The sequence below is a fragment of the Scleropages formosus genome, chromosome 12, assembly GCF_900964775.1.
Source record: "Scleropages formosus chromosome 12, fSclFor1.1, whole genome shotgun sequence".
NCBI lineage: Eukaryota > Metazoa > Chordata > Actinopteri > Osteoglossiformes > Osteoglossidae > Scleropages > Scleropages formosus.
In genome coordinates, this window is record NC_041817.1 from 5703277 (window position 1) to 5727702 (window position 24426).

Sequence of the window (24426 nt, forward strand, 5' to 3'; positions counted from 1 at the left end):
CACTTTTTGCCTCAGTCAACAGCTACAAGCTACAGCAGAAGAATAGCTTTCAAACGTCTCTCATGAGATATGTAGCTACTTTACAATTGAAGATACTCACTTAAATTAATTATTCATTCTCCATGCTCCCCATATTCCCCAGATCTCACTGGTGTTCAAACCTGGATAATAACTTCTGTGGGAAAAATAAAACTCCTTTCATCAAACTTTCCACTCTTCAGAAATCAAAGCAACAGGGAAGGCTATTTTCATCAAATTTACTTCTGTAGTGTATCTTATTGTATTGTATTGTATTCTTATTAATTTTAATATCTGTTCAATTATACCAATGAGGATTAGTTATTGTACATTCACCATGGATCAAGACTAAAGAAAAAGACTGCAGAGCAGTGAGTAGATGTAAATGTAAGACCCAGCAGAATCATGACACCACAACCATTGTTGATTTGATACAACCCAGGCATTATTGTTGCTAATAAATTTGTGAATTAAATCTGGAAAGTTAAAAGTCATAGCCCACTTTGGAGATCCTTTTGAAATAGCTACAGAGCACTTTCCAAACTGTTCTATAAGGATTCCATTCCATATATTTAAATCGTTTCTTTTCTATCTTTGTTCAGCTGGTTCACACACACACACACACACACACTTTCTGAACCGCTTGTCCCATACGGGGTCGCGGGGAACCGGAGCCTACCCGGCAACACAGGGCGTAAGGCTGGAGGGAGAGGGGACACACCCAGGATGAGACGCCAGTCTGTCGCAAGGCACCCCAAGCGGGACTCGAACCCCAGACCCAATGGAGAGCAGGACCCGGTCCAATCCACTGCGCCACCGCACCCCCCCTTGGTTCACATAATTATATCTAAAATATCTGTCTCTTCAGAAACCACCAACTATTGCTCCTTTGATAGAATAACCTTGGAAGTCAACAGCTGTTATTAAGATCTAGTCTCCCCTGAACAGATATGAGAGCTAATGGGCTTCAGGTTTACCTTTTCACATTATTTTTAATTTTAATTTTCAGCTCTCCAGAACTCTGTTTCGCTGGTCTTGTTGTCTTCATTTATTTTACGGCTCACAGAGTTTGCTTCACAAAAAGGAGACTTTTGTGAGCCACGGAAATATTTTGATAGTGTTTCCAGTATTTATTAGATGGCAGTATGCAAGCCCTTTCACCATAAAATTCATAAAAAATATTTTGGACTAAAAATGTTGAAACAACATCAAAGCATTCTGATTAATGGAGTCTTATTTTTTATGTCTAAATGAAACTCCAAGTGTTTCTCCTATCTTATACAAAAGCAAAGGAAAAAATAAAATATCCTTTTATTTAACTGTGAAAGTAAAAGTAATCTGTCATAGATACAATGGCTTTCATGACATACAATTTCAAGATGGAGAGAGCTATATTCTATCATAAAGATAAAGGAGAAGACTTTGATATAATCTGGAACCAATTCACTTCATATCGCAACCAGAGAAAAATTAATGACTCCTAACTTTTTAAAACTGTCTACTTCCATTTTACCAGGGCATCTTTCTATGAACAGCAGTGTTTTTATCACAGTTGTTTGGCTGTTATTGTGTAATTCTTCAAATTGGAAGTAGTTTTTATGCTGAAAGGCAGATATAACCTGCCACAAGATCATCATTCACTTCTTAAAAGTTGATAAACAGGTTAATATGTTTTTACAGATTTGAGCTTTCAGCTGCCCCCATGATTATTATGCATGAACCTACTTCATGAATTCCTGAAACCACAGAATAGTTACAACAATATTCTCACCTACTACATGTCAGAAAAAGACTGATTCAGCTTACTGTTGATCTTAAAGTCGCGTTGACACTATTTTCATACATTTTGAATATCTGAGTCTCTTATCCTGTAGCTTTAGGCAACAGAAAAATGATCCAATTAGCTTTATCTTGAGACCATGAAAAAAACCACAATGCGGCATTTTCTGTGATTTCAACTCATTGTAATACTCAGAGAAACAGTACAGTTGGTGAATTGGAACACATAATAGCAGATAAAACAATATTTTATATAAATACTATTAATATTTCTGATACAAAAATAAAGTATTGGGTTAAAATTTTGTGCCTTCTCTAAAGGTCCCAAATGATCTAGAGAACTATCACAGCTGGTTATATCTACTATAGAATGATATTTGCCACTATGTGTATGACAAATTAACTGCAGACAGCATGAAAAGGTGGTTTGTGTCACACAATTGACCATTATCACCCACTGATAGTGAGCAGACATTAGAGTGCACTGACTGCCTTAGACACCTCTCTTCCCTCTGTTCTATTCTCCTCCAGTTTGACCTCCAAGTGACTGCTGTGCAACGCTGTTCTGCACTCAAGATGAGCACCTGTGCAAGGTGAGTCAGTTAAGACCATTTCTGGATATGCTTAACTCACCTTTCTAATAATAAATAGATTGAATTTGTGGATAGATTTAAAATAAACCATCCATATTCCTAAATAGACTGTTCAGTTATGAATAGACACTAAAGAGATATAATCTTGAAGTCTGACCTTGCTAATAGAAAGACATAAAACAATCAGTCATGCAGTGCATGATCAAACCATCCAAGCAGTTTTTAATTATGCCTTTGTGTTTATTGGTTCGTTATGAATGACTGATATAACTCATCAAAGCTTTTTTATAAAAACAGATCATTTAAAATTTTCTGTTGAAGCAAGGTTCAAAGTCAATTTCTAATAGTTAAGACAACAGAATCAGTTATTCCAACCCAACTGTTCAAATATAACTGGGTCTTATACAACAAAAAATCAGTACAGTACAACTGGATTTCTGCCACAGTCATATTGTTTCCGCAATCTGTATTCTATTCTGTACAGAGGTAAACTGTCCAATGCTTTTGGGAAATTTCAAACCGAAAACTGAAAAAGTTTTGTATGACTATTTTTGGTTAAATCGAATGTACACTAATAATCTCTACATTACCTGGAAAACAACGATTAGTGTGCAAGTAGGGTTTGTTAATTAGTGGTTCGACTGCTCTCCTTTAATATAGGCAGTGGATAGAGACAGACATTCCTTCAAGAAATTATTTACATGGTCAAACATACTCTCTAATAAACTACTTCATACATCCTCTCCATCACATTGACAATCTCATCCATTCACAATCAATCAATCACAAATCACAACCATTCATTTAAAGTAAATAAATATTACAAGTAAAACGATATATTCAGTACTATTATTAAATGCATTTGGTCAACACTTTTCACCAAAACACCTTATAAACTTCAGTTACTTACAATTATTTACCCATTTATACAGAATTGTAGTTTTTATTAGAGCAATTCAGGGTAATAAACTTGCACAAGAGTATTACAGTGGAAGTTGGATTCATACAAAGGCCCTTTGAGTGCAAGCCAACAGCTCTAACCCTGCCTCTATCTACAAACCATTAATAAATTTAGAAATGAACCATAAACACATAACTGTGAACTCAGTTGTTTAAATCATATAAACACCTTTAATCACATGAAAAACCCTACACTACCATAAATAAAGATAATCTAACAGCAAATATTCATTGTCATAGTGTTATATGGTCTATATGCTTTGCATGTGAAATGCTGATAGTAATCTTGTGAACTTTATTTGTTTTTAACAGGAGAGCCCATGAGCCACATTATACAAATGTTTCCATAAAGGTTGTACCTTGCTTCTGAGATAGGCTTGCAATCAAAATGATCCTGCATTAGGACAAGCAGTTGTCTGTAGTCAGTGAATAAATTAAAATATAGCATTGAAAAGAAGGCTAAAAAAACCATGATTATGAAAAAAACCATGATTATCTTGACGTTTTCATTGCTGTTGATAACAAAAGATTTAATTCTGTAGTTTTTGTGGTTTGTAAGTATTTTAGGATTATTTAAAATTTTCTCCATTGGAACTAAATTCATGGCTTAGCCAGCCATAGTATATAATGGCTCAGTGTCTAGAGGTATTTAGAGTTCTTTACAATAACTAGATGGAAAAAGTACAAGGATCGTACTCTGCTTCTCTTTTGTGGTGCACCGTTATTTATTAATAGGTATGGATCAAAAGACAAAAAAACTCAGCTTTTAGGACATGGGAATGATTGGTTTTTATATCCTTTTCTCTTCTGAAACTAACCAGACCTGCTCCTATCGATAAATTCAAGTCTATCCAGTTTTCTCATAATTGCTCTGGTGGGGGTTACAGTAGTAGCATGTACAGTACTAGAACTGCCTTTCCTCAACAACCATCTCCAGCTCCTTCTGAGGTACCCTCAGGTGTTCCCAGGCAAGCTGAGAGATATCTTCTCTCCAACATGCCCTGGTCCTCCATTGCAGTGGAACATGTCTGGCATAACTAAAGCAACAGTGAATCACTTAATTTTTCTCAGTCACTACTCAAAGCTCATGAACACAGGTGAGAATGGGGACACAGACTGAGTGGAAAACTGAGTGCTTTAGCCAGCACTCAGCTCCACAGTGCCGGCAAAACTGCTGATGCATCACCAATTAGCATTTCAATACCAAATTCCCCTTTTCCATCACTTATGAAGAAGACCCTGAGATACTTGAATTCCTCCACTATGGACAGTTGTCCCCCCTCACACTAAGAGAGCAACTCACTCTTTTCTAAGAGTGGGAGTGTTCCCATCAATTATTGAGTTAAATACACAAGAAAACAATGTTAAATTTTTCACAAATAGTGAATGCTGTTGTGAATGAAAATGTCCATCAAACAGACAGACAATATCAGAATGGCTAAAACAAAAGGCAGTCATTCTAGGATACAGGCATCTGATTTTCTTCTCCTGTCATTCAATAATACAGAGTAAAAGTTACAGTATATACCGCTTTTGACTACCCTTGTCAAAATGATCTACAAATGAGTCTTTGTTCAGCTTTGTATTTAGTCCTCAGTTAACATTTAAATATGGGACACTTTATGTTCTAATAGCACTGAGTGTATGGCATTTAATATCTTAGCATGGCTTCACTGACAAGAGGATTTATACTGCAGTTCTGAATATAGAGAGTACCCTGTTCTTTTTTCTTAAGTTCTCTATTGTGTAATATGATTTTCAGTGAGTTTTTCAGTGAGTCTAACCTCAAGCAAGATGCATAATGTCTATTATTATAAACATGGCAAGAGGGAGATGGGGAGATGCAGCCATAGTCCTCTGACTATTCTCCTGCTTCACCTGCAAAGTACTTCCTTTTCTTAACCATCTACATTCCTTTAAGGTGCTGATGGCACCAAGTACATCAGTCTGCAGGGTGTCAGTCCTCAAGAGTGTTACATATTTGTTCCATATCTCCTTAATGAGCACTTTAGTTGATTTTTCTGACCTCCTGCAGAATGGCAGCCGAAATATAACTGGTTATACACTACTTTGGTAGACTGCCCATCAGCATCAAGAAACACCACCAAGGTATTGCTGTTGGTGATATGTGATAATGGCCTATATGCCCCCAAAATTAACTCTCTGTAGAATGACTGAATGCAATACAGGATCCTGCTAGGTCCATCTCGAGATGTGTTAAAGGCGTATTGCGCAAAAATATTCTAGTAACTTTTGGTTGCAGTTTTGCATCTACACAGACTCATCATTTTTTACACAGTACAGAGATGTCTACTGTAGTGTGAACAGATTGTTTTTAAAGGTCTTTTTTGGATAATTGTATGAATGAAGATGATAAATCCAGTGGTTGTTGATCAGACATCAGAGAAGATGTTCCAAGGTATTAGAAGTGTCGCACTATGAATTGTATGGAATTTAAGATAAAGAAAGCAGGTGATTCTGGTGGAGGAGGAGAAAAGTCCAGGTACAGAATTTATCTTTGGTTTGGTGACATTACTCTGCTCCCCACTTCTGATATAGCTATGAAAGATGATTAGAACTGATGGACACACTTATCATTGCTTTACAATAATAGCATCTCCAGAGGGCTCTGATGGCCATGTCACCTCTGTCATCATTGCCTCATGAAAGTGATTTTGAATGTTCACAAACTTCTCAGGCATCCATACAATAAGGAAGAAATTCTAAAGTCCACTCTAAATAGGCTGTGGAAAAAGTCATGGTAAAGTCCACAAAGATACACAAACAGACCTTGCTTCTGTCCATGACATTTTATCTGAATTTACTGTTGTCAAATGCTAAGCTTTTAACATCTGGGTGACTGTCCCTTTTCCTCTAGTCAACCTGAGACTATAGTAACAGGATTTCAGTAATGTTATCAGTTAGTCAAGCTTGACTAGAATGTACATGAAGGGTTGCACCCCTTAGATGGATTTGTCACCTTGTGCTTACATTTTAAAAATATTCATGTCCCTCTGCTATTGAGGGATGCTGTCTTGTCTCTATGAATAAGACAGCATCTCTGAATAGTGTCTCTAAGAATAGGAGGGTAGTTACAGTGCAGATTTTGCTTCTTTGTTAGATGAATCCATTGTAAATGAAGTCTATTCCAGGCATTTTCATGTTTTTCAGGGACATGAACATTCAGAACCTCCTTTACTGGACCTACCAGTGTTCTACACACTCAGATGTGGCATTGCTGGGGATGGTCAGTTAAGACAGAAATATCAAGCTCTCAATAAACCAAATCTGTTCTTCTTTTCAAATTTGTTATAACTGGCAGACTGAACTGTATCTTAATTAATTTTAGTACAGTACTTTTTGATGTCCATTTGTCATCAGCTGATTCCGCTGCAACCAGGAGAAACTCTTTTTCTTTTTTTTGATCCAGAGAACAGCAGTAGTTTTTTGACCTCCAGTGAAAGTCTGCTGTATTACAACATTTACTTAGTATATTTGTTGAGCTTGTTTGAGCTTGAGTAAGGTCATCCAGCAATCTGTCAACTGCTCCACTGTTAACTGGTGTGTTCAGAACATCCTTGATACATAGAGGACCAAAAAAAGGGTTAATTGTAATAAATACATGCCAGGAACAGACTTGGCAACCCCGGTTTTTTAAACATTGGTGTATTAATTTGGACAAGCGGTTCTGAAAATGTGTGTGTGTGTGTGTGTGTATTAATTTTTTTTTCACATAGTCAAAAAGAAAAAGCAATTTTTCATTTTAGTGAGTCTGTGAAAGGTCTTGATCAAAATTTTACAATCTTTTGTTTTTTTTTTTTTTACTTTTGATAGTGTACACATTTATGCACTAAATAGAATGCAATTCCATATTTCAGGGAGAGAAGGATACAAAGTGGTCTAAGCCCTTCATGTAAACCAGCTGAAGTTTCTGCAAGGTGTTGTAACCCTGAATGACCTTTCTTCAAAGAGCCCAGCGTTGGTTGGATCTGTAATGTCAGTGTTGCATTGCATGTCAGCTCTTCTGCAATGAAAGTAACGAGAGTTTATAGTTTAGACCTACTTCTGCCTTACATGCCATGTTACTACTCTCTTTTCTGTTCAGATATACTGTCCACATTTTCTATGCTGCTCTCCAGCTGTGGTGAGCAATGCAGTTCATTCATTCAGAGGTCTGGTGGAAAACCACTGCTGTGCTATACTGAAGATGGTGCCTCAGAAAGAATCCCAAGATAGAGAGAATCTCCTCAGAACTGCAAGAGACCGCAAGAGCTCCAGTGTGTTAGAAAAACACCCTCAGTATACACATACTCATATATACTTTTCCCTGCTGTAATATGTATTCTCGAAAATTGCAGTCCATAAACATCATCCAATTAACCCAAACAGCCTGGAGAAATCTATGCAGAAGAATGGGTAAAAACTTCCCTGAACAGTGCAAAGCTGATATATGATTTCACATCACATCACACACACACACACGCACACACACGCACACACACGCACACACACGTCATCTGGTCCCATATGGGGTTGTGGGGAGCCGTAGGCTAAGCCGGCAACACAGGGCGCAAGGGGGACACACCCAGGACGGGATGCCAGTCCATTACAAGGCACCCCAAGTGGGACTCGAACCCCAGACCCACCGGAGAGCAGGACTTGGTCAAACCTACTGCACTACCGCAACCCCCCCCATACATGATTTCAGTTTTTTATTTTTCTTAAAAAATGTTTTCTAACATTAAAAACAATATCACCTTAAAATAATTAGTGTTACAGTGTTCTGAAATAAATTGAGAATTCAGTTTCAGTTGAATATTTCTGATTCAGGAATGGTAAACCATTTGAATACTTGTGAGGTGAGAATAGGTGGTCTATCTCCTGTGCCAGGGTGGTACAGTATGTTAAGCTAGTACTTTTTAGATCAGTAAGTGTAGGGTTTGAGCTTGGCTTGGTGTTTTTACCCCCTAGACATGCATAAAACAAGGTACTAGCGAACTTTCCTTTCCTTGGAAATCATGCAAGTGGTTGCTGTGAGTTGCGGCTGATCCAATGGCATGTCAGATATACAGAGAACATATAAATGTAAAGTCTAAAAATTAAGGACCAATCCCTAAATGAATTTCCTGATTTTCTGAAATATGGTCTGAAAATAGTCACCAGCTCATATTTTGTATGATTTCAAAAACGTCACCCTGGCTCATGTACTATATGCTTGTATTAAGAAGAAATAACCCTATTAAAGCAGTAATGCGTAACAACACACAGGTATGATAGCAGACTCTATAGCAGTTCTTATCAAGACCAAATCTCAACTGCAAATGGCTCACCACCATTTCACTCCAGTAGCTGAACAGTATACTCCAAATTTATATGCAGCTGCTTCTTGGTGTATTGTCTGAAAGGTTATATTTGAAGTTGAGCAGTCATCAATTACACGTTCCAATACAAGCAGAACATAAACTGAAAGCACTTCAGCATCTTTTAAACAGGAAGGAAATATCTTTTTTTCTGGAGTAGACCCATGTATTTTTGTGTGAGAAAAGCCATGGCAATTAAACTCCTGGAATCTGCAATCATGCTTGCATTGTCACATTCAATATCAAATTTTTAAATTCAGATGTAAGAAGATGCAGAAAGTTTTATTTTCTGATGTTCTGCATTTTAAATTTTCTGACTTTCACATATTTCTGTGCAGCATGTTGATGCACTGAGTGGTGGTGCACTGGGTAGTGGTGCTGAATCACAGTGTGTGGGCTCTTTGCCCATAAGTTTGATTCCTGCTCAGTCTTTGTGGAGTTTCCATTTTCTCCCTGTTTCTACTGGGTGCTCTGGTTTACTCCCTTAGCCACAGCACATGCAGTTTAGGTGAACTGGATATTGCAAGAAACTGTACAGATATGTTTAAATAAGTGCATTTGTGGCTATCCTGTGATAGAGTGGTGTCCTGTCCAGGGTGTACCACCTCCCCTGCCTTGCGCCCAGTGATTCTTAGATAGGTTCCGGAGAGCCTCGCGACCCTGACCAGGACAAGCGGTTAACAAAAGTGTGAGCAAAAACTTATGGGAGTTTTGAACTTTCCTTCAGTGCTACTAGCCTCTGTACAATATGCTCTAAGGTAATAACAATATGGTTAGATATGATAATTATGAATTACAGTTATGAGACTTTAAAAGACAACTTATCAGGTCTAGGCAAATGAACAGAAAGGTAAGACTAAATCAGTTTCATAATGCTTGTTGAGCATAGTTTTGTACAACTGCAATAGAGAAACTTCAGTTTCTTCTGTGGACTCAGAGTATTTGTTCTCCTCCAGGACTAACAAAGACATTGTGTAATGTTGAAACATATTGTATTGTACTGAATTTTCTGGCTCACGTCTCAGCTGGGATTCCTGGGGTTTACAGTGAAGGAGGTGTTAGAATTTCAGCTCTTCAAACATTGCTCTGTTCAGGATTGTCAGCAGTAATACGAAACATTTAACCAGAGGTTTTCAGGTGCAGATATAGTTTGTTTAGAGAATTATTACAGAACCTACCTACTGTGGCTGACAGTTTAAAACATATAATGCTTTGCATGTAAAAATTTTAAATAATTTTTTTTATCCAAACGTAATTACAAAGGTACGTCATCTAAATGGTTCCTGTTTTGGATAAAACTACAAAATGATAAACTTAAAATGTAATTATTTTGTTTAATATGTTGAACTGGGTCTGAAGTTTCAGCTGTTGTTATTCTTTCCTACCACTGGATGTCATTTTAAAAATATTAATATTTTTACAAGAAGGTTAAGGCTATAGGGGGGTGTGGTGGCGCAGTGGTTTTGGCCTGTGCCTGCTCTCTGGGGTTCAAGTCCCGCTTGGGGTGCCTTGCAGCAGACTGGCATCTCATCCTGGGTGTGTCCCCTCCCCCTCCAGCCTTACACCCTGTGTTGCTGGATTAGGCTCCTGCTTGCCGCAACCCCTGCTTGGGGTAAGCGGTGTGTGTGTGCGTGTCGTGTGTGTGTCTGTTTTAATGTTATAGTATTACAACGCATACCTGATTTCACACTTGAGGCTCAAGAACCTATCACAATGATTATAAATGGTTCTAAACCCCACCAAAGCATTTTTTTCTGTCGGACATTTGTTCTCTAAAGCAACCTATATCTCAGATATTAAGCTACTTACAATTATTTACCCATTTATACAGCAGTGTAATTTTTTTTTACTGGAGCAAGTTTAGGTCAAGTACCTTGCTCAAAGGTACTGCAGTTGGGGAGAAGGTGTGATTCAATCCTACAAACTTTAGGTCCAAAAGCAGCAGGTCTAACCACTACACTACCAGCTGTCCCAGACTGTTTTCTGGACTTTAACAATTTTGCTAAACTTACATTTACATTTATCCATTTAGCAGACCCTTTTCTCCAAAGTGACATACATCTCAGAGAAATACAATTTGTGCATTACATTAGAACTTATATTTCTTAATGACATTTCACATAATGGAACATGTACACACACACACACACACACACACATTTTCGGAACCGCTTGTCCCATACGGGGTCATGGGGAGCCGGAGCCTACCCGGCAACACAGGGCGTAAGGCCAGAGGGGGAGGGGACACACCCAGGATGGGACGCCAGTCCGTCGCAAGGCACCCCAAGCGGGACTCAAACCCCAGACCCACGGAGAGCAGGACCTGGACCAACCCACTGCACCACCAGCCCCCAATATGGAACATGTAAGCAGGAAGAATTTAGATATCTTTTTATAGTCTTGCCCTGCTTTGTAGAAGTCAATCATCATTATTATAGGGGTGTGGTGGCACAGGGGGTTTGGCTGGGTCCTACTTTCTAGTGGGTCTGGGGTTCATGTCCAGCATGGGGTGCCTTGTGATGGACTGGTGCCCTGTCCTGGGTATGACCCCTCCCCCTCCAGCCTTACACCCTGTTCTGTCAGGCTGAGCTCTGGCTTGCCATGAACCCTTCTTGGGACACACAGCTTCAGGCAGTGTGTGTGAGAGAGAATGATCTATTTCCAGATCCTCAGTCAGCAGCTTAGAGAAGCCTATAGCAGTTGAGTATAAACACTACACCCTGAGAGGTTTGAAGGGTCAGAGAATTTATAAAGCTCTAGAATTGTCCTCACCTATCTTGGATTAGGGCCTACAAGTCAAGTGAGTTCTGGGAACTTATGTACAAAAAAACATGACTAGATCATCTGGAAGGGTGCCCAAACTTTTGCACATGCCACATTTTATGTTTTATCCGTGTCCAATCTGTTAAATTCTGCAAACAAATATTAAGTGTGTGCATGACCATACTGGAGGAGAAAGAGAAATTTTGTTGGTGCAAAGAAGGAGTAATTTAATTAAGGTACAGTGGGGGGTAGTGTGAGATCAAAAGTGTCACAGTAGGAGTTGCTGCAGGCCTCACCGAATGGGTGCTGTTTCATCTCCCTTGTCCAGCCACTCCTGCGGTGGGATGATGTACATGCACCAGAGGCCCCAGTTATAGCCGTGGGCTGCATTGGCGTACTGTTGCACCTCAAATGTGTTGTACTTGATGTTATCTATTGCAGGGAGGATGATGCGAGTGTGATCCTCTTTAATTCTGGTCAGTATTGGTTCTGCCCTGTGAATAAAGAAAATAGCAAAACAAGGACTTGTGGTGCTCTGTTATGACATAATACATCACATATCCGAACAAAACACAGTTTTGACCTAAGATATATAGCATCACTTCATTAAAAACATCTTTAAAACATCAATCTATACTCAAAGATCCCTGCAGAATCATTAGGTAGGTACGTGCAACAGTTCAAATCTGTTCTTATCTGTTAAATCTGTAAATTCTTATTTTACAGTCATGTCATTTTATTCATGTTATTTCTTATTCATGTCTCATTCAACATCATATATGTAGTTCCCAATGTATAATAAATACTGTAAGCAATATATTTTCTCAAACTACAAAGGAATCTATAAACATATTTTCCATTAAAAAGGAGACCACACACACACATTTTCTGAACCACTTGTCCCATACAGGGTCACGGGGAACCAGAGCCTACCCGGCAACACAGGGCATAAGGCCAGAGGGGGAGGGGACACACCCAGGACGGGACGCCAGCCCGTCACAAGGCACCCCAAGCAGGACTCGAACCCCAGACCCACCGGAGAGCAGGACCGCGGTCCATCCCACCGCGCCGCCGCACCCTAAAAAGGAGACCAGTTCCTTAGATATACCATTGGATAACTGAAATATGCAGTGAACTAAGAGGATAACTGTTAAATTGGCTGACATCTGCAATTTATAGCAACACAGACAATGGACACTAAGTTACAGCCCCACTTTTATAACCTAGAGAAAAGGCAGGTTTGCCAATTTTAAAAACTCACTGGTAGAGTAATGATACTTGGTAAACATTGAATTGTTCTATAAATCCCTCGTCCAGAAACAGATCACTCATAATGGGTATAAACAAGAAGATGAATCTAGCGCTCTGCACACTAGCATAGTGGAACAGCAAGAACAAGGAGTCCACATTTTTCACAGTGGGCTGAAAAGAACTAGGGACCTCATCTCTCAGCCCAGTTCCTCAGAGACAGATCGCCCAGTGCCTGATCACTGCACTGTACAGCTGGATGCCCATCCTACGCTGCGCAGACATGGCCATTAAAATAAGTAAAACTGATGGATGTGTAAGTAGGGCTGAGGGACATGCAGCATACAGCTCAGCATTACAAAGTAGCTGTTTGGTACTTCAAAAGCAGTATGGTGGGAAGATTTTTTTTTTGTGATTAAGCCTAGATTCAAAACCATTTACCCCCATCTACTGCACCCATAAACTCACTGAAATACTGGAGAGTTGAATCCACAAGTGAAAAACATTGTAGTGGTAGAGGAAGCAGCAGAAAAGACACACACGCAAAAGTATGCCTGGAGATCAGAAGATTTATGTAAAGTTGTCAAGTTTATATCAAAAGCCCATTTACACTTTATTAAAGGTGGAAACATTTTTCTCCCAGCATTGTTGCTTGGAGACTGTATATTCACCAAATAAACAGCTTTACAGATACAAAATGCTGCACATTCAGATTTGCACAGGGCCTTATACCATGCCAGTTTGGTTTGGTTTCAAACAACCTTGTTAAACAGTTATAAAAGAAATTAAGATACTCTGTGTACTAGTTAATTTGCTTTGTCATATAAATGTGTCAGTTTAGATTTTTTACTCTTGTCTTAATTTGGCGATACACACACACACACACACACACATTGTCTGAAACTAATGTCTCAAGCGAGGTCGCAGCACCTCAAGCAGAGATCAAGTCCTGGCCAAACCTGCTGTGCCACTGTGCCCCCTAGTACACAGATAGTAATATCATAATTACAATAATATAGTAATAGCTATATAGTAACATAGCAAAATCATAATTACAATAAAGCTGGCACTACTTGGTCAATGAGCTAATCATCAGGAGATGTTTGTAAACTATGTATGCAATTATGGATATATTAGATCAAGTAATACATACATGACCAAATTAACAAAGTAAAGAAAGAAAAGAAAATGTATTGATTGTGAAAGAAATTGCATGAGGCTGCAGCAGCATACATATAACAATGTAGTGGAAGAGACAAAAAAAAGACAAAACTGCAAACACACTGGAAGTGCATACAAAAGATCTTCTAAAACCACTTATATTTACTTACATTCACAAACTTCAAGCAGTGAAATAAAGTTAGATCAGAATGTGATTTTCCAGATTTTCTTCCACTAACAAGAGTATGGAACTGAAACCAACCGTGAATGACATTAGTAGACTCACATGACAAATGTGCTTGGGACTGGGTGCCCACCTTGTAGAAAACTGGAGGAAATTGACTTGCAAAGCCAACCATGGGAAGTCATGCAAAGCGTACACTATAAATCTACAGAGCCACCGGGAATGGATCTCATGGTAGAACTTCAACTGCTCTTTCTTCAGGCGGCCTCTCAGCCTTCTGGAATTTATTACATTTATTCATTTAGCTGACACTTTACTCTGAAGCAATTGTTAAGTGATCCAGAAGTATTTAGTGATTTACACAGCTGGGTAATTTTACTGGAGCAATTTTAGGTTAGGCGCCTTCTTCAAGTGTACTACAGGTCAGATTTGAAGATGCAACCTTTGGGTTCAAAGGCAGTACCACTAACCACTACAGTACTAGCTGCCCATTTGTTAGATAGCGCTATATGATCATGCCTGTAAAATATTGCAACCTTATGGCATTCTACCCTTGTTCTATATATGTGGACATATTTGCAGTTTCTTGGTGTTTTGTTTTTGCCATTTTGTTACTGTTATCCAGTGCTGTTCAAAAAACTATTAAAGCAGCAAAAAGAAAATGCAAAATAGCTGATGACAAACTATGTCAATCACAAGTCTTGTTGCAGCAATATAACTAATGTAAACTACAGGCAAAACATGAGTGTTCATAATCAGAGCATTTGTTAAGTGTCAGGCACAGTGAAGCACAATAATGTATCTCCAGCGTTTTAGAAATGCTAAATAAAGTAAATATTAATAACTCCAGCACAGCAAGAAATCAGTAGACAGTAAATGCAAGCACATTCTTTGTTTTTGCCTATATCTTTCCCAGAAGGAGAACAAAAGAACTCAATATAGTGTACCATACTCTATGCAGAGCACTTCCTGGAAAATTTAATAAGAAACTACATGCTCTGTTAAAATGATGAAATCACATTTCATGTTTTCTTACTACTACTTAATAAAGACTTTTAAAAAATTAAGAAACCAAAGAGAGTAACAATTGAAATGATAGCATCAATAAATTATATTTTATCTTCTGTTATTGGGCAGAGGGATTAAGTGACTAAGATACTGTTGTAAGATAAAAAAATTGAGAAATGTTAATTCTTTTCTTGGGGGGATAATTATTTGTATTTGTTAGTGTTTTAATTTTCCCCATGTGCAAAGCCAGGTTTGCAAAGGATTCCTCCATCAATGGGACACAATGATACTGATGTTTTATCTTCTAACAGACTATCTGCTGCACTCCTTAGCAGTAGGTAATCCTCATGCTACTCATGGGTTAAACATGTGGCCATCAGAGGTCAGCTCATCAAACTGCTATTGTCATAAACTGCATGGCTTTCAAAGATAGAGATGAGAACAGGAAAACCGTAATACCTTTGTGCCTTTTTCACACATTAAAATCTTGCTGGGAGCAATTTTTGAAGTATTTTATATGCAGTCAAGGAAGCATTCAGCAGCTGTAAGTATGACCCTGGAGAACATGGTAAAATGAAGATTCTATTTGCAACTCCTGCATTGACAACTCCCTTGACATGGAGCGGCAAACAAGAATAATAACTACTCTAGCACACTGTCAAATGTGTTATCACTTTGGCTCATGGGGCCTAGAGTGGTTGCTGCCATTAAGTATATCTGAATGCTGTATTTCAGATCTAAACAGGGCAAGTGCAGTGGGAGAACAGTCAATATCCTAATGGGGGAATTTAGGGAAAATAATAATTCATGCAAAGCTTGTATGCCCTGAGATCCCAGGAATCTGTAATCATTGGTTTGACTGTGACTGTCCAACAATACTGTGACATGATCATTTGTTATCTACATATTTTCAGAGCCTGTTTCAAAGCAACATTCACAATGGCATCAACCCAAATGACAAATTCCACTGACTATGCTATTCTCTGAATTTATTTTTTATGTAATCTTTCCCCTTTGAAATATCCTTTTAAATCACAGTAGGACTACTTTAGTCCTTAATTAGCAGCAGTGATGTCACAAAGATTAATACAGTCTCCTTTGCTGTCTTCCTTTGTCCTCCCTTTTCCAGCAGAATTCAGCCTTATCAAATTAAGCGGCTCAAAATCGTACAAGTCATAAATAGTCACAAGGAAGAAATGTCAGAATGACTGACAATCTTTTCAGTGACAGTCAAATTGAATAATGATGATGGGGAAAATTATAGCTAAAAACAAAAAAAGTACCTTTCTTTTCACTCTGCAAGACAGGCAGACAGAATCTCTGCATGTCTCTGGGAGCATACTGGTGATAATATAATGGAAACTTGATGAGAAAATGTATCCAGATAAAGGATTCATATAAAAGTTGTCACAGTCCTCTTCTCTCAAAAGATGAATGGATGAGAGAATATATCAGCCTTATTTATTGTCTGCGTTTCTAAAAAAAAAAAAAAAAAAATTGATTCAGATTGATTTATTTCTAAACTACAGTATCAAATGTGGTGTAGAGACACATAACTGAATGAAAAGGAGAAAGTTAACAACATAACGTCGATTGCAGTACACTGGGAGCTTGATTTTCATGTTACAATTATTAATTTAGCTGATGTTTTTCCTCAAAGTGACTCACATGCTGAAGTTAGAGTTATTTACCCATTTATTCAGCTGGGTAATTTTACTAAAGCAATGTAGGGTTAACATAATGCTCAAGGGTACTACAGCCAGAGGTAGGGATCAAACCCACAACCTTCTGATCCAAAGGCAGCTGTTTCCACATTAAAAAAATTTAATTAGTAAAAATATGTATCAACCATACCTTAGGAGGCAATGTGTTGAATTTGAAAGAATGAAATCAAAAAAGTTATAAACTGCTCCTAATTTGCATACTTACTATTCTGTGACAACAGAGGGCGCGGTGGCGCAGTGGGTTGGACCACGGTCCTGCTCTCTGGTGGGTCTGGGGTTCGAGTTCTGCTTGGGGTGCCTTGCGACGGACTGGCATCCCGTCCTGGGTGTGTCCCCTCCCCCTCCGGCCTTACGCCCTGTGTTACCGGGTAGGCTCCGGTTCCCCGCGACCCCGTATGGGACAAGCGGTTCTGAAAATGTGTGTGTGTGTGTGTGTGTGTGTGTGTGTATTCTGTGACACCAAGGTTTAGAGCCAAATAATCATAACAATTAAAAAATAATGATTGCTAGTTAAGTAAAAGTCACAGGTCCATGGTTCTTTCTGTATATTCTGGAATTCATAGGGTATAGAATGTATTCTTGTCTTTTTCAAACCTTTTACTACTGTTGCATTAAGGAAGATTGTATGGTTAATTCCAAGTGATGCTGTACCTTTTGGTCCAGCACAGTAAAATATATACAATAATACACAGGAAAAGATGTTGAAATGATGTTTAGTCCCTATACCACGACCTTGGATCCTTGCTCCAGCCCTGTTTGATAATTGACCGAACATTTGCTCATCCCCAACCAGAAGAACCAGCCTAGGCCTTTGGTCTTCAATAAACGATCCTGCACTTGAGTCCAGCCTCCTCCACGTCCTCTCTTTGCCTTGACAGAAGATTCTGCCTCTATTATGGACCCAGCAGAGATCAAACGTCCCCTGAGAAGCAATGGCGGCTCCATGAAGGGCTTTCCCTATATTGCAGAAGCTCAGAACACATCTAAGCAGCCTGCCTGACAAGGCCACCAGACAGAAGTCCACGACTGCAGCAACGGGTGAGTGACCTCCGCCGACCAGACTCTCAACTCTTGGTGCCGATTGTTTTAGCATGGGGAGAGAACCAGGTTGTTGCACACGCAGTGAGCAGCTTCATGAGTTCTGAGTTCACCAATGCACATGGAATTCCCACCTGCGCGTGTGACGTTACGTTATGAATTAGTGCTCTAGATGGGCAACCGCTAGGCACAGGAGTCGTAGAGTCCGGCACAGAGTTCATTACCTTCCAGGTAGGGGGCTTGTCGAACGGAATAGGTCTCCTTTTTCCTGGTAAAGTCCACTGACAGCCCCATTATTCTGGGTTAAACCTGGCTCGGCACGATCCTGTGTTTTTCTGGGGTACCTGGGAACTTGTGTGGTGGGGACCGGCTTGTGTCTTTTCCCGTCTGTCTCTCCAGTGTAGGGCCGCTTCCATTAAGAGCCTCAAAGCAGCACATCCCCTCAAGGTGCGTGAGGCATATCAGGACCTCATGGAGGTCTTTAGTAGAAGCAGGGCTTCCGACTTGCCCCTGCAACAGCCCTGGAATTGCGTTATCAATCTGTTACCAAGAACCTCTCCCACTAGAAGTAGAGTTTACCCCTTATCCCTTCCTGAGCAAATGGCTACGGAGGACTATATAACCAAGGCACTGGGCTCAGGTATCATCAAGCTATCAACCTCGCCTGCTTCCGCAGGGTTTTTTTTTTTTTTTTGTGGGGAAAAAGGATGGGGGGTTGTGGCCATGTATAGATTATCGTGGCCTAAATGAGATCACAGTCAAATACCCCATCCCTTGCCTCTCATTTCACCGACTCTGGAGCAGGTCTATGGAGCCCGTGTGTTTACCAGATTAGATCTCCACAGTGCCTACAACTGATTCACATTCAGGAGAGTGATGAGTGGAACACCGCTTTCAGTACTGCCCTTGGGCACTATGAATACCTGATAATGCCTTTTGGGCTTGCGAAGATTGGGGTCTCTGTCAGCCTTACCCCGGGGCACCACCTGGTCAAGTAGAGTGTCTGAACCAAGATCTCGGACACTCGGGACATCCACCTGAAATTGCCATCCCGAAAACTCAGCCCTCGCTTCATCGGACTCTACAAGATCCTCTCATGCATCTCCCCTGTAATCTACCAGTTACAACTTCCCCCTCATCTGCTTATCTGCCCAATCTTCCACGTCTCCTTGTTAAAGCTCTACAACGCCTCTCTGCTCCAGCCAGCACAGGGGACACTGGCACCACCACCACTGGAGGTAGACAAAGCACCAGCTTACGCTATCTTCACCCTCCTGGATTCCAAGCTTCAACGCAAGGGCATGTACTACCTGGTGGACTGGGAGGGGTACGGGCCGAAGGAATGCAGCTGGGTTCCGGCCCATGACATCCTCAACTCTTCTTTTATCTCTGACTTCCACAGGGACCATCCAGACCACCTCAGAGGTGCCTCTCCCCCTTCCAGGGGTCATAGGGTAGCAAGAGCAACCAGTGAGGGAGGGAGTACTGTCACAACCACACCTGCACCTCAACGAGAAGCACATGACTCTACACACACACACACACACACACTTTCAGAACCGCTTGTCCCATACGGGGTCACGGGGAACCGGAGCCTACCCGGCAACACAGGGCGTAAGGCTAGAGAGAGGGAGGGGACACACCCAGGACGGGACGCCAGTCCGTCGCAAGGCACCCCAAGCGGGACTTGAACCCCAGACCCACCGGAGAGCAGGACTGCGGTCCAACCCACTGCGCCACCGCGCCCCTCTGCCCACATGACTCTAATTAGAGCAATTGGAGCTATAAAGAGCACCACCCCATCACTGTCCAGTTGCAGAATCTCCCTTGAGAGAACTGTTCTCACTGTGCTCTTGAACCTACCTTGTCCCATGTCCTGCTCCTCTTTGCTCCCTAGCCCAGCTTCAAGTCTCCCTGGTCACGACTACTTGCTTCATCCCTCGACCCCAACCTTGGATCCTCACTCTACCCCTGTCTGCTAATCGACCGAACATTTGTCAATCCCCAACCACAAGAACCAGCCAAGTCCTTTGGTTTTGAATGAACAATCCTGCACTTGGGTCCAGCCTCCTCCATGTCCTCTGTTTGTCTTAAAAGTCAGCTAATGTTTAAACCCTCTACTATGTGTTATTATTTTGAGCGTAATGGTCGAAAGGTATGAAGTAACATCTCACTCATGTGAGCCACAGTGTATGTAGGGTTTCATTTAAACGACTGTTTTCGTTAAGCAGTATTCAGCCAATAACAGAAGAAATAAGAGCAAGCTTTCCAGATCTAACCGAACATGCAATTTACATAGTTATATTTCATAATGGCAAATTATCTGAAGTGGGTGCAATGTTATTTTTGATATGCAAAGCAGTTATCTCAAATACACACACGCTGGCCAAAGCTGCTTGTCCCAAGCAGGTTTGTGGCAAGCTGGAGCCTAAACCGGCAACATAGAGCATAAGGCTAAAGGGGGAGGGGACGCCAGTTCGTCACAAGGAACCCCAAGCTGGACTCAGACCCCAGACCTGCCAGAGAGCGGGACCCGGCCAAGCCCGCTGCACCACTGCATCCCCCAAAGCAGTTATGTACATTTTTGAGCACAACAGATCCCACTACAAGAGTAGAGTAAAATCTTGCATGCATTCTTGTTAATATGATCAAATACAGGCAGTCCCTGGATTACGAACGAGTTCTGTGTCCTCAGTCTGTCTTTGTCAGATTTTGATGTAAATTGGAACAGTTAGGTATGGTAGGTATCTAACGTCAGTTTGTCAAATGTTTGTCTTAGTATGTCGTATATCGTGTACCTTTCTATGCATAAAAAACATTAAAGAAACACTTTCGGATACACTAAAATATTTTTCATATAACACACACACACACACACACACACACTGAAGCCGCTTGTCCCAAGCAGGGTTGCGGTGAACCGGAGCCTAACCCAGGAACACAGGGCGCAGGGCTGGAGGGGGAAGGGACACACCCAGGACCGGACGCCAGTCTGTTGCAAGGTACCCCAAGCAGGACTCAAACCCCAGACCTGCCAGACAGCAGGACCCAGCCAAACCCGCTGTGCCACCGCACACCCTGTAATAATAATAATAATACAATGTAATTACATAATGATAACAACTAATAAAATGTATTTATCATAGAGAGATATAGAAAGAGATAATAAATGTTCCTACTGTCATGATGAACAGAGGACACGGAGAAGGATGGACCGAAGGATTGTTCATTCAGAATCAAAGGACAAGCCGTGTTCCTGTGGTTGGGGACGGGCGAATGGATGGTTGATCGGCAAACTGAACAGAGATGAGGATCAAAAATTGTGGTCGAGGGACAAGGCGGGCGGTCATTATCAAAGAGACGTGGAACAGGACTGGGGAACAATGAGGGACAGAACTTGGAAGAGCAAAGCGAGGTAGGTTTGAGAATGCAGAGGGGAAGGTTGTGTCGAGTAAGATTCTGCAACTGGGAAAAGGTTGAGAAATGTCTTTTATAGGCAACTGCTCCAACTGAAGCTGCTGGTTGAGGTGGGGGCGTGGTTGTGACAACTACAGTATTTATAATATATTATTATTTATTATTATTTCCACTTCAGTTTCAATTGCAATCGTTTCCCTTTTCTTTGATGCATCACCATCACTTGCATCAGATTTACGCTTTGGTGCCATGGTTAGGAGGGTAAAAACAAAAAAATTAAAGCCAAATACAGTAACACATGAGACACTTAACAGCAACGTGGTCTGACTGAAAAGAAGGAAGTCTTTGTCTTACCTCAGGCTTACGCACCCTGCCCATGAGCTGATGAACTGCTGTAGATGCGCAATGTTTTGATGTGCGTTGCCTAGTAGTGCCCGTTTGTTATTACGAACCATTGTAAGTACAGTAACTTGAATTTTTAAAATAATAGGCTTAATTATGAAGTTTTCATTTGGTTATTTAAGGGCAACAAAAAATTAACTTCCGGTCAGTAAAGGCATGGTTCATAACACGGGGACTGCCTGTATGTTTGAGTCCGCTCACTGTATAGTCATTTATGATGTATAACATTCTTAGCTTCCTCAAAACAGTATTGCCTTGATACCGATGGCTATTTAAATGATGAGAGGATAAAAAATTAAATGATTTGTGAACCGAATAGGCTTGAAAGATATTTAAATTATGGCTGCACAGCACACAAAACATGTGACAGAAATATTTAATTAACTTTGATTATTATACATAAGGGGGGGGTGCGGTGGCGCAGTGGGTTGGACCACAGTCCTGCTCTCTAGTGGGTCTGGGGTTCGAGTCCCGCTTGGGGTGCCTTGCGACGGACTGGCGTCCCGTCCTGGGTGTGTCCCCTCCCACTCCAGCCTTACGCCCTGTGTTGCCGGGTTGGGCTCCGGTTCCCCGTGACCCCATATGGGATAAGCGGGTCAGAAAGTGTGTGTGTGTGTGTATTATACATAAAACTCCTGAAGGCAACCAGTGGTGATTTTAAAAAATATTACTAGGCAAATGACACTTGCATACTATCTACAGTAATTACTCCAGCATAATATCTCATCAAGAAGTGCCTCAATGAGCTTACAAGGCTTGCTCATTAAGAGCTGGAAACATGTAAGTTGGTTTCAGTGTTCCAGAGCTCTCCTTCATGCAACTGTCTTGGAGGAGATGAGAACATGTCACATGGGAAGCTGCAGCAGCAGCTGGCAGATGCTGTGCATGCTGACCTTCAAACAGCCTCCTCACCAGCAATTCACCACTTGTCTTCCCATGTCCTTGAGAGAAATGCTCTGTGAAGCCCGCTGACAGCAAGAGGTGGAAATGGCACTTTGAGAACAGAACGCTTCTCCTGGGAATCAGGTGAAAGATTTACTATGAATAAATCGAGGAACAATCCAGCATCCCATTTGACAGAAATGAACTCTCAACATTGCTCCTACTTGCATGGTTTCAAGCCTCTCAGCGCATTCCCTGCATATATCTATGCTATTCATCATTTTATATTATTACTTTATTAATTAACAGCTGACTGATTTAAGTTGCAGTGAGTTTTAGCAAATTTGTAGGGAATACAGTTATGCTGTTGTAGTAACTATTTCGCCCCTTTTTGTTTCACTGTGAATACAACTTTCTGGTCTCATGGGCTTCAATGAATTATATTTACTTGCCTAGAGGTTCTGCTTTATTCTGGCCCACTTGAGATTAATACAGCAAGGTCTAAAATTGTGAGGATATAATGAAAATGTCTTGCGTATTCTTTGTACCCATAATGCATATAGTGGCCTGAAGTCTTAATGCCTTATATGAAATGAAAGCACACATGATTGCAAGCTTTTTATTGAGGACTCATTTCCATGTTCTAAAGCTGCTTCTGTACATGACTAAACTTTGTCCTTCACAAGCTTGAACATAAATGAATTATCAGATAATAGCATCTAACTTATTTCACAAGTACACTGTCAAATAAATGTCTGACTTCACTTACCAAAATGGGATCATAATACAGTTTGTACTTAGGCTAAATAAACCAGCATGGTGACTCTTTTACAGGGAAAACAGATTATGCACTCAGTATGAGGATATTGAATGTTTATATGTAGCATATTCAAATCTGCAGATTTGCCTATATACTTAGCAAAATGTCACTTTCAGAAAGTCAGAAGCTTTTCATTGTACTGTTAATAGATACAAATACCAGAAGTATGGTACAAGATTGAACAACTTTGTGTGGGAATTTTGATACTGTCCGGATATAGGATTTTATTTGATATTTATGTGGAATATATATGTGTGTGTCCACAGAACAGAATCTGAGGATATTGTCAGTGTCGATCACGTGAGGATAACGAATCTGTGCGGACCTGGTTGCAGGTTCTTTTACTGAGATCACAAACAAGGAGCAAACAAAAGTCATTATCGAGGACAGGCATGGTCAATTGATGAGCAGACATTGTTCTTGGGATGAGACTGGAGATGAGGTCAAAGGAGCAAAGCAGGGGATCTCGAAGGCCGAGGCCATAGGTGCTGATTCTTGCTGACAACCAATAGATGCCATTTCACTTGAAGAGGTTTCAACAACCAAGTATGCCGGACTGGCCTCTTTATACCCTGCTGTTCTCATTAGGAACAGTGGCGGGCATTTGGCGTGGGGTTGTGGGCGTGACGGATATCTCAGGATACCTGTCTGTCTCTTTCGCTCTAAGAAGTGGTTTAAACAACACCATAAGAAATTACAGAGTTTGATGATTTTTTTTTTTTTTTTTAATCTTTTTTTTTTTTCAAATAACTAAATCCCTGTCTAAAATGTATAAGTGGTAGGACCACAGTTTGTAGTCTGTAGGCTCCCAAAATGTGCAAAAATAGGTGTAAATGCCAATTGACAATATACAAATTAAACGATTGCTAATGCTGAACCAAAGAAAAAACATTCTTAGAAAATGCCTTGAAATTCTGAAATGTACTTTTGAAGTTTTAACTGGGGACAGCTGGTAGCATAGTGATTATTGCTGACAGAAACAAATCACACCTCTTGCTGTAGTATGCTTGAACAAGGTATTTACCATAAATTGTTCCAATGAAATTACCTAGCTGGAAGAAAGGGTAAA

The 24426-nt window shown here is 40.4% G+C and overlaps 1 protein-coding gene across 5 annotated transcripts in view; it reads right to left on the minus strand.

Annotated features, from left to right (window-relative positions):
* galnt9 (polypeptide N-acetylgalactosaminyltransferase 9) overlaps positions 1-24426 on the minus strand; it is a 111446-nt gene that overhangs the window by 36008 nt on the left and 51012 nt on the right. For 4 of the 5 annotated variants that reach the window (XR_003798045.1, XR_003798046.1, XM_029257037.1 and 1 more), the window contains exon 5: positions 11770-11967. The exons of the other annotated variant lie outside the window; for it this stretch is intronic. Coding sequence is in view for 2 of the 4 variants with exons in the window: in XM_029257037.1 (XP_029112870.1) it covers positions 11770-11967 (198 nt within the window). In the remaining 2 variants the exon portion in view is untranslated. The remainder of the gene's footprint in view (positions 1-11769; positions 11968-24426) is intronic. 5 annotated transcript variants of the gene reach the window in all.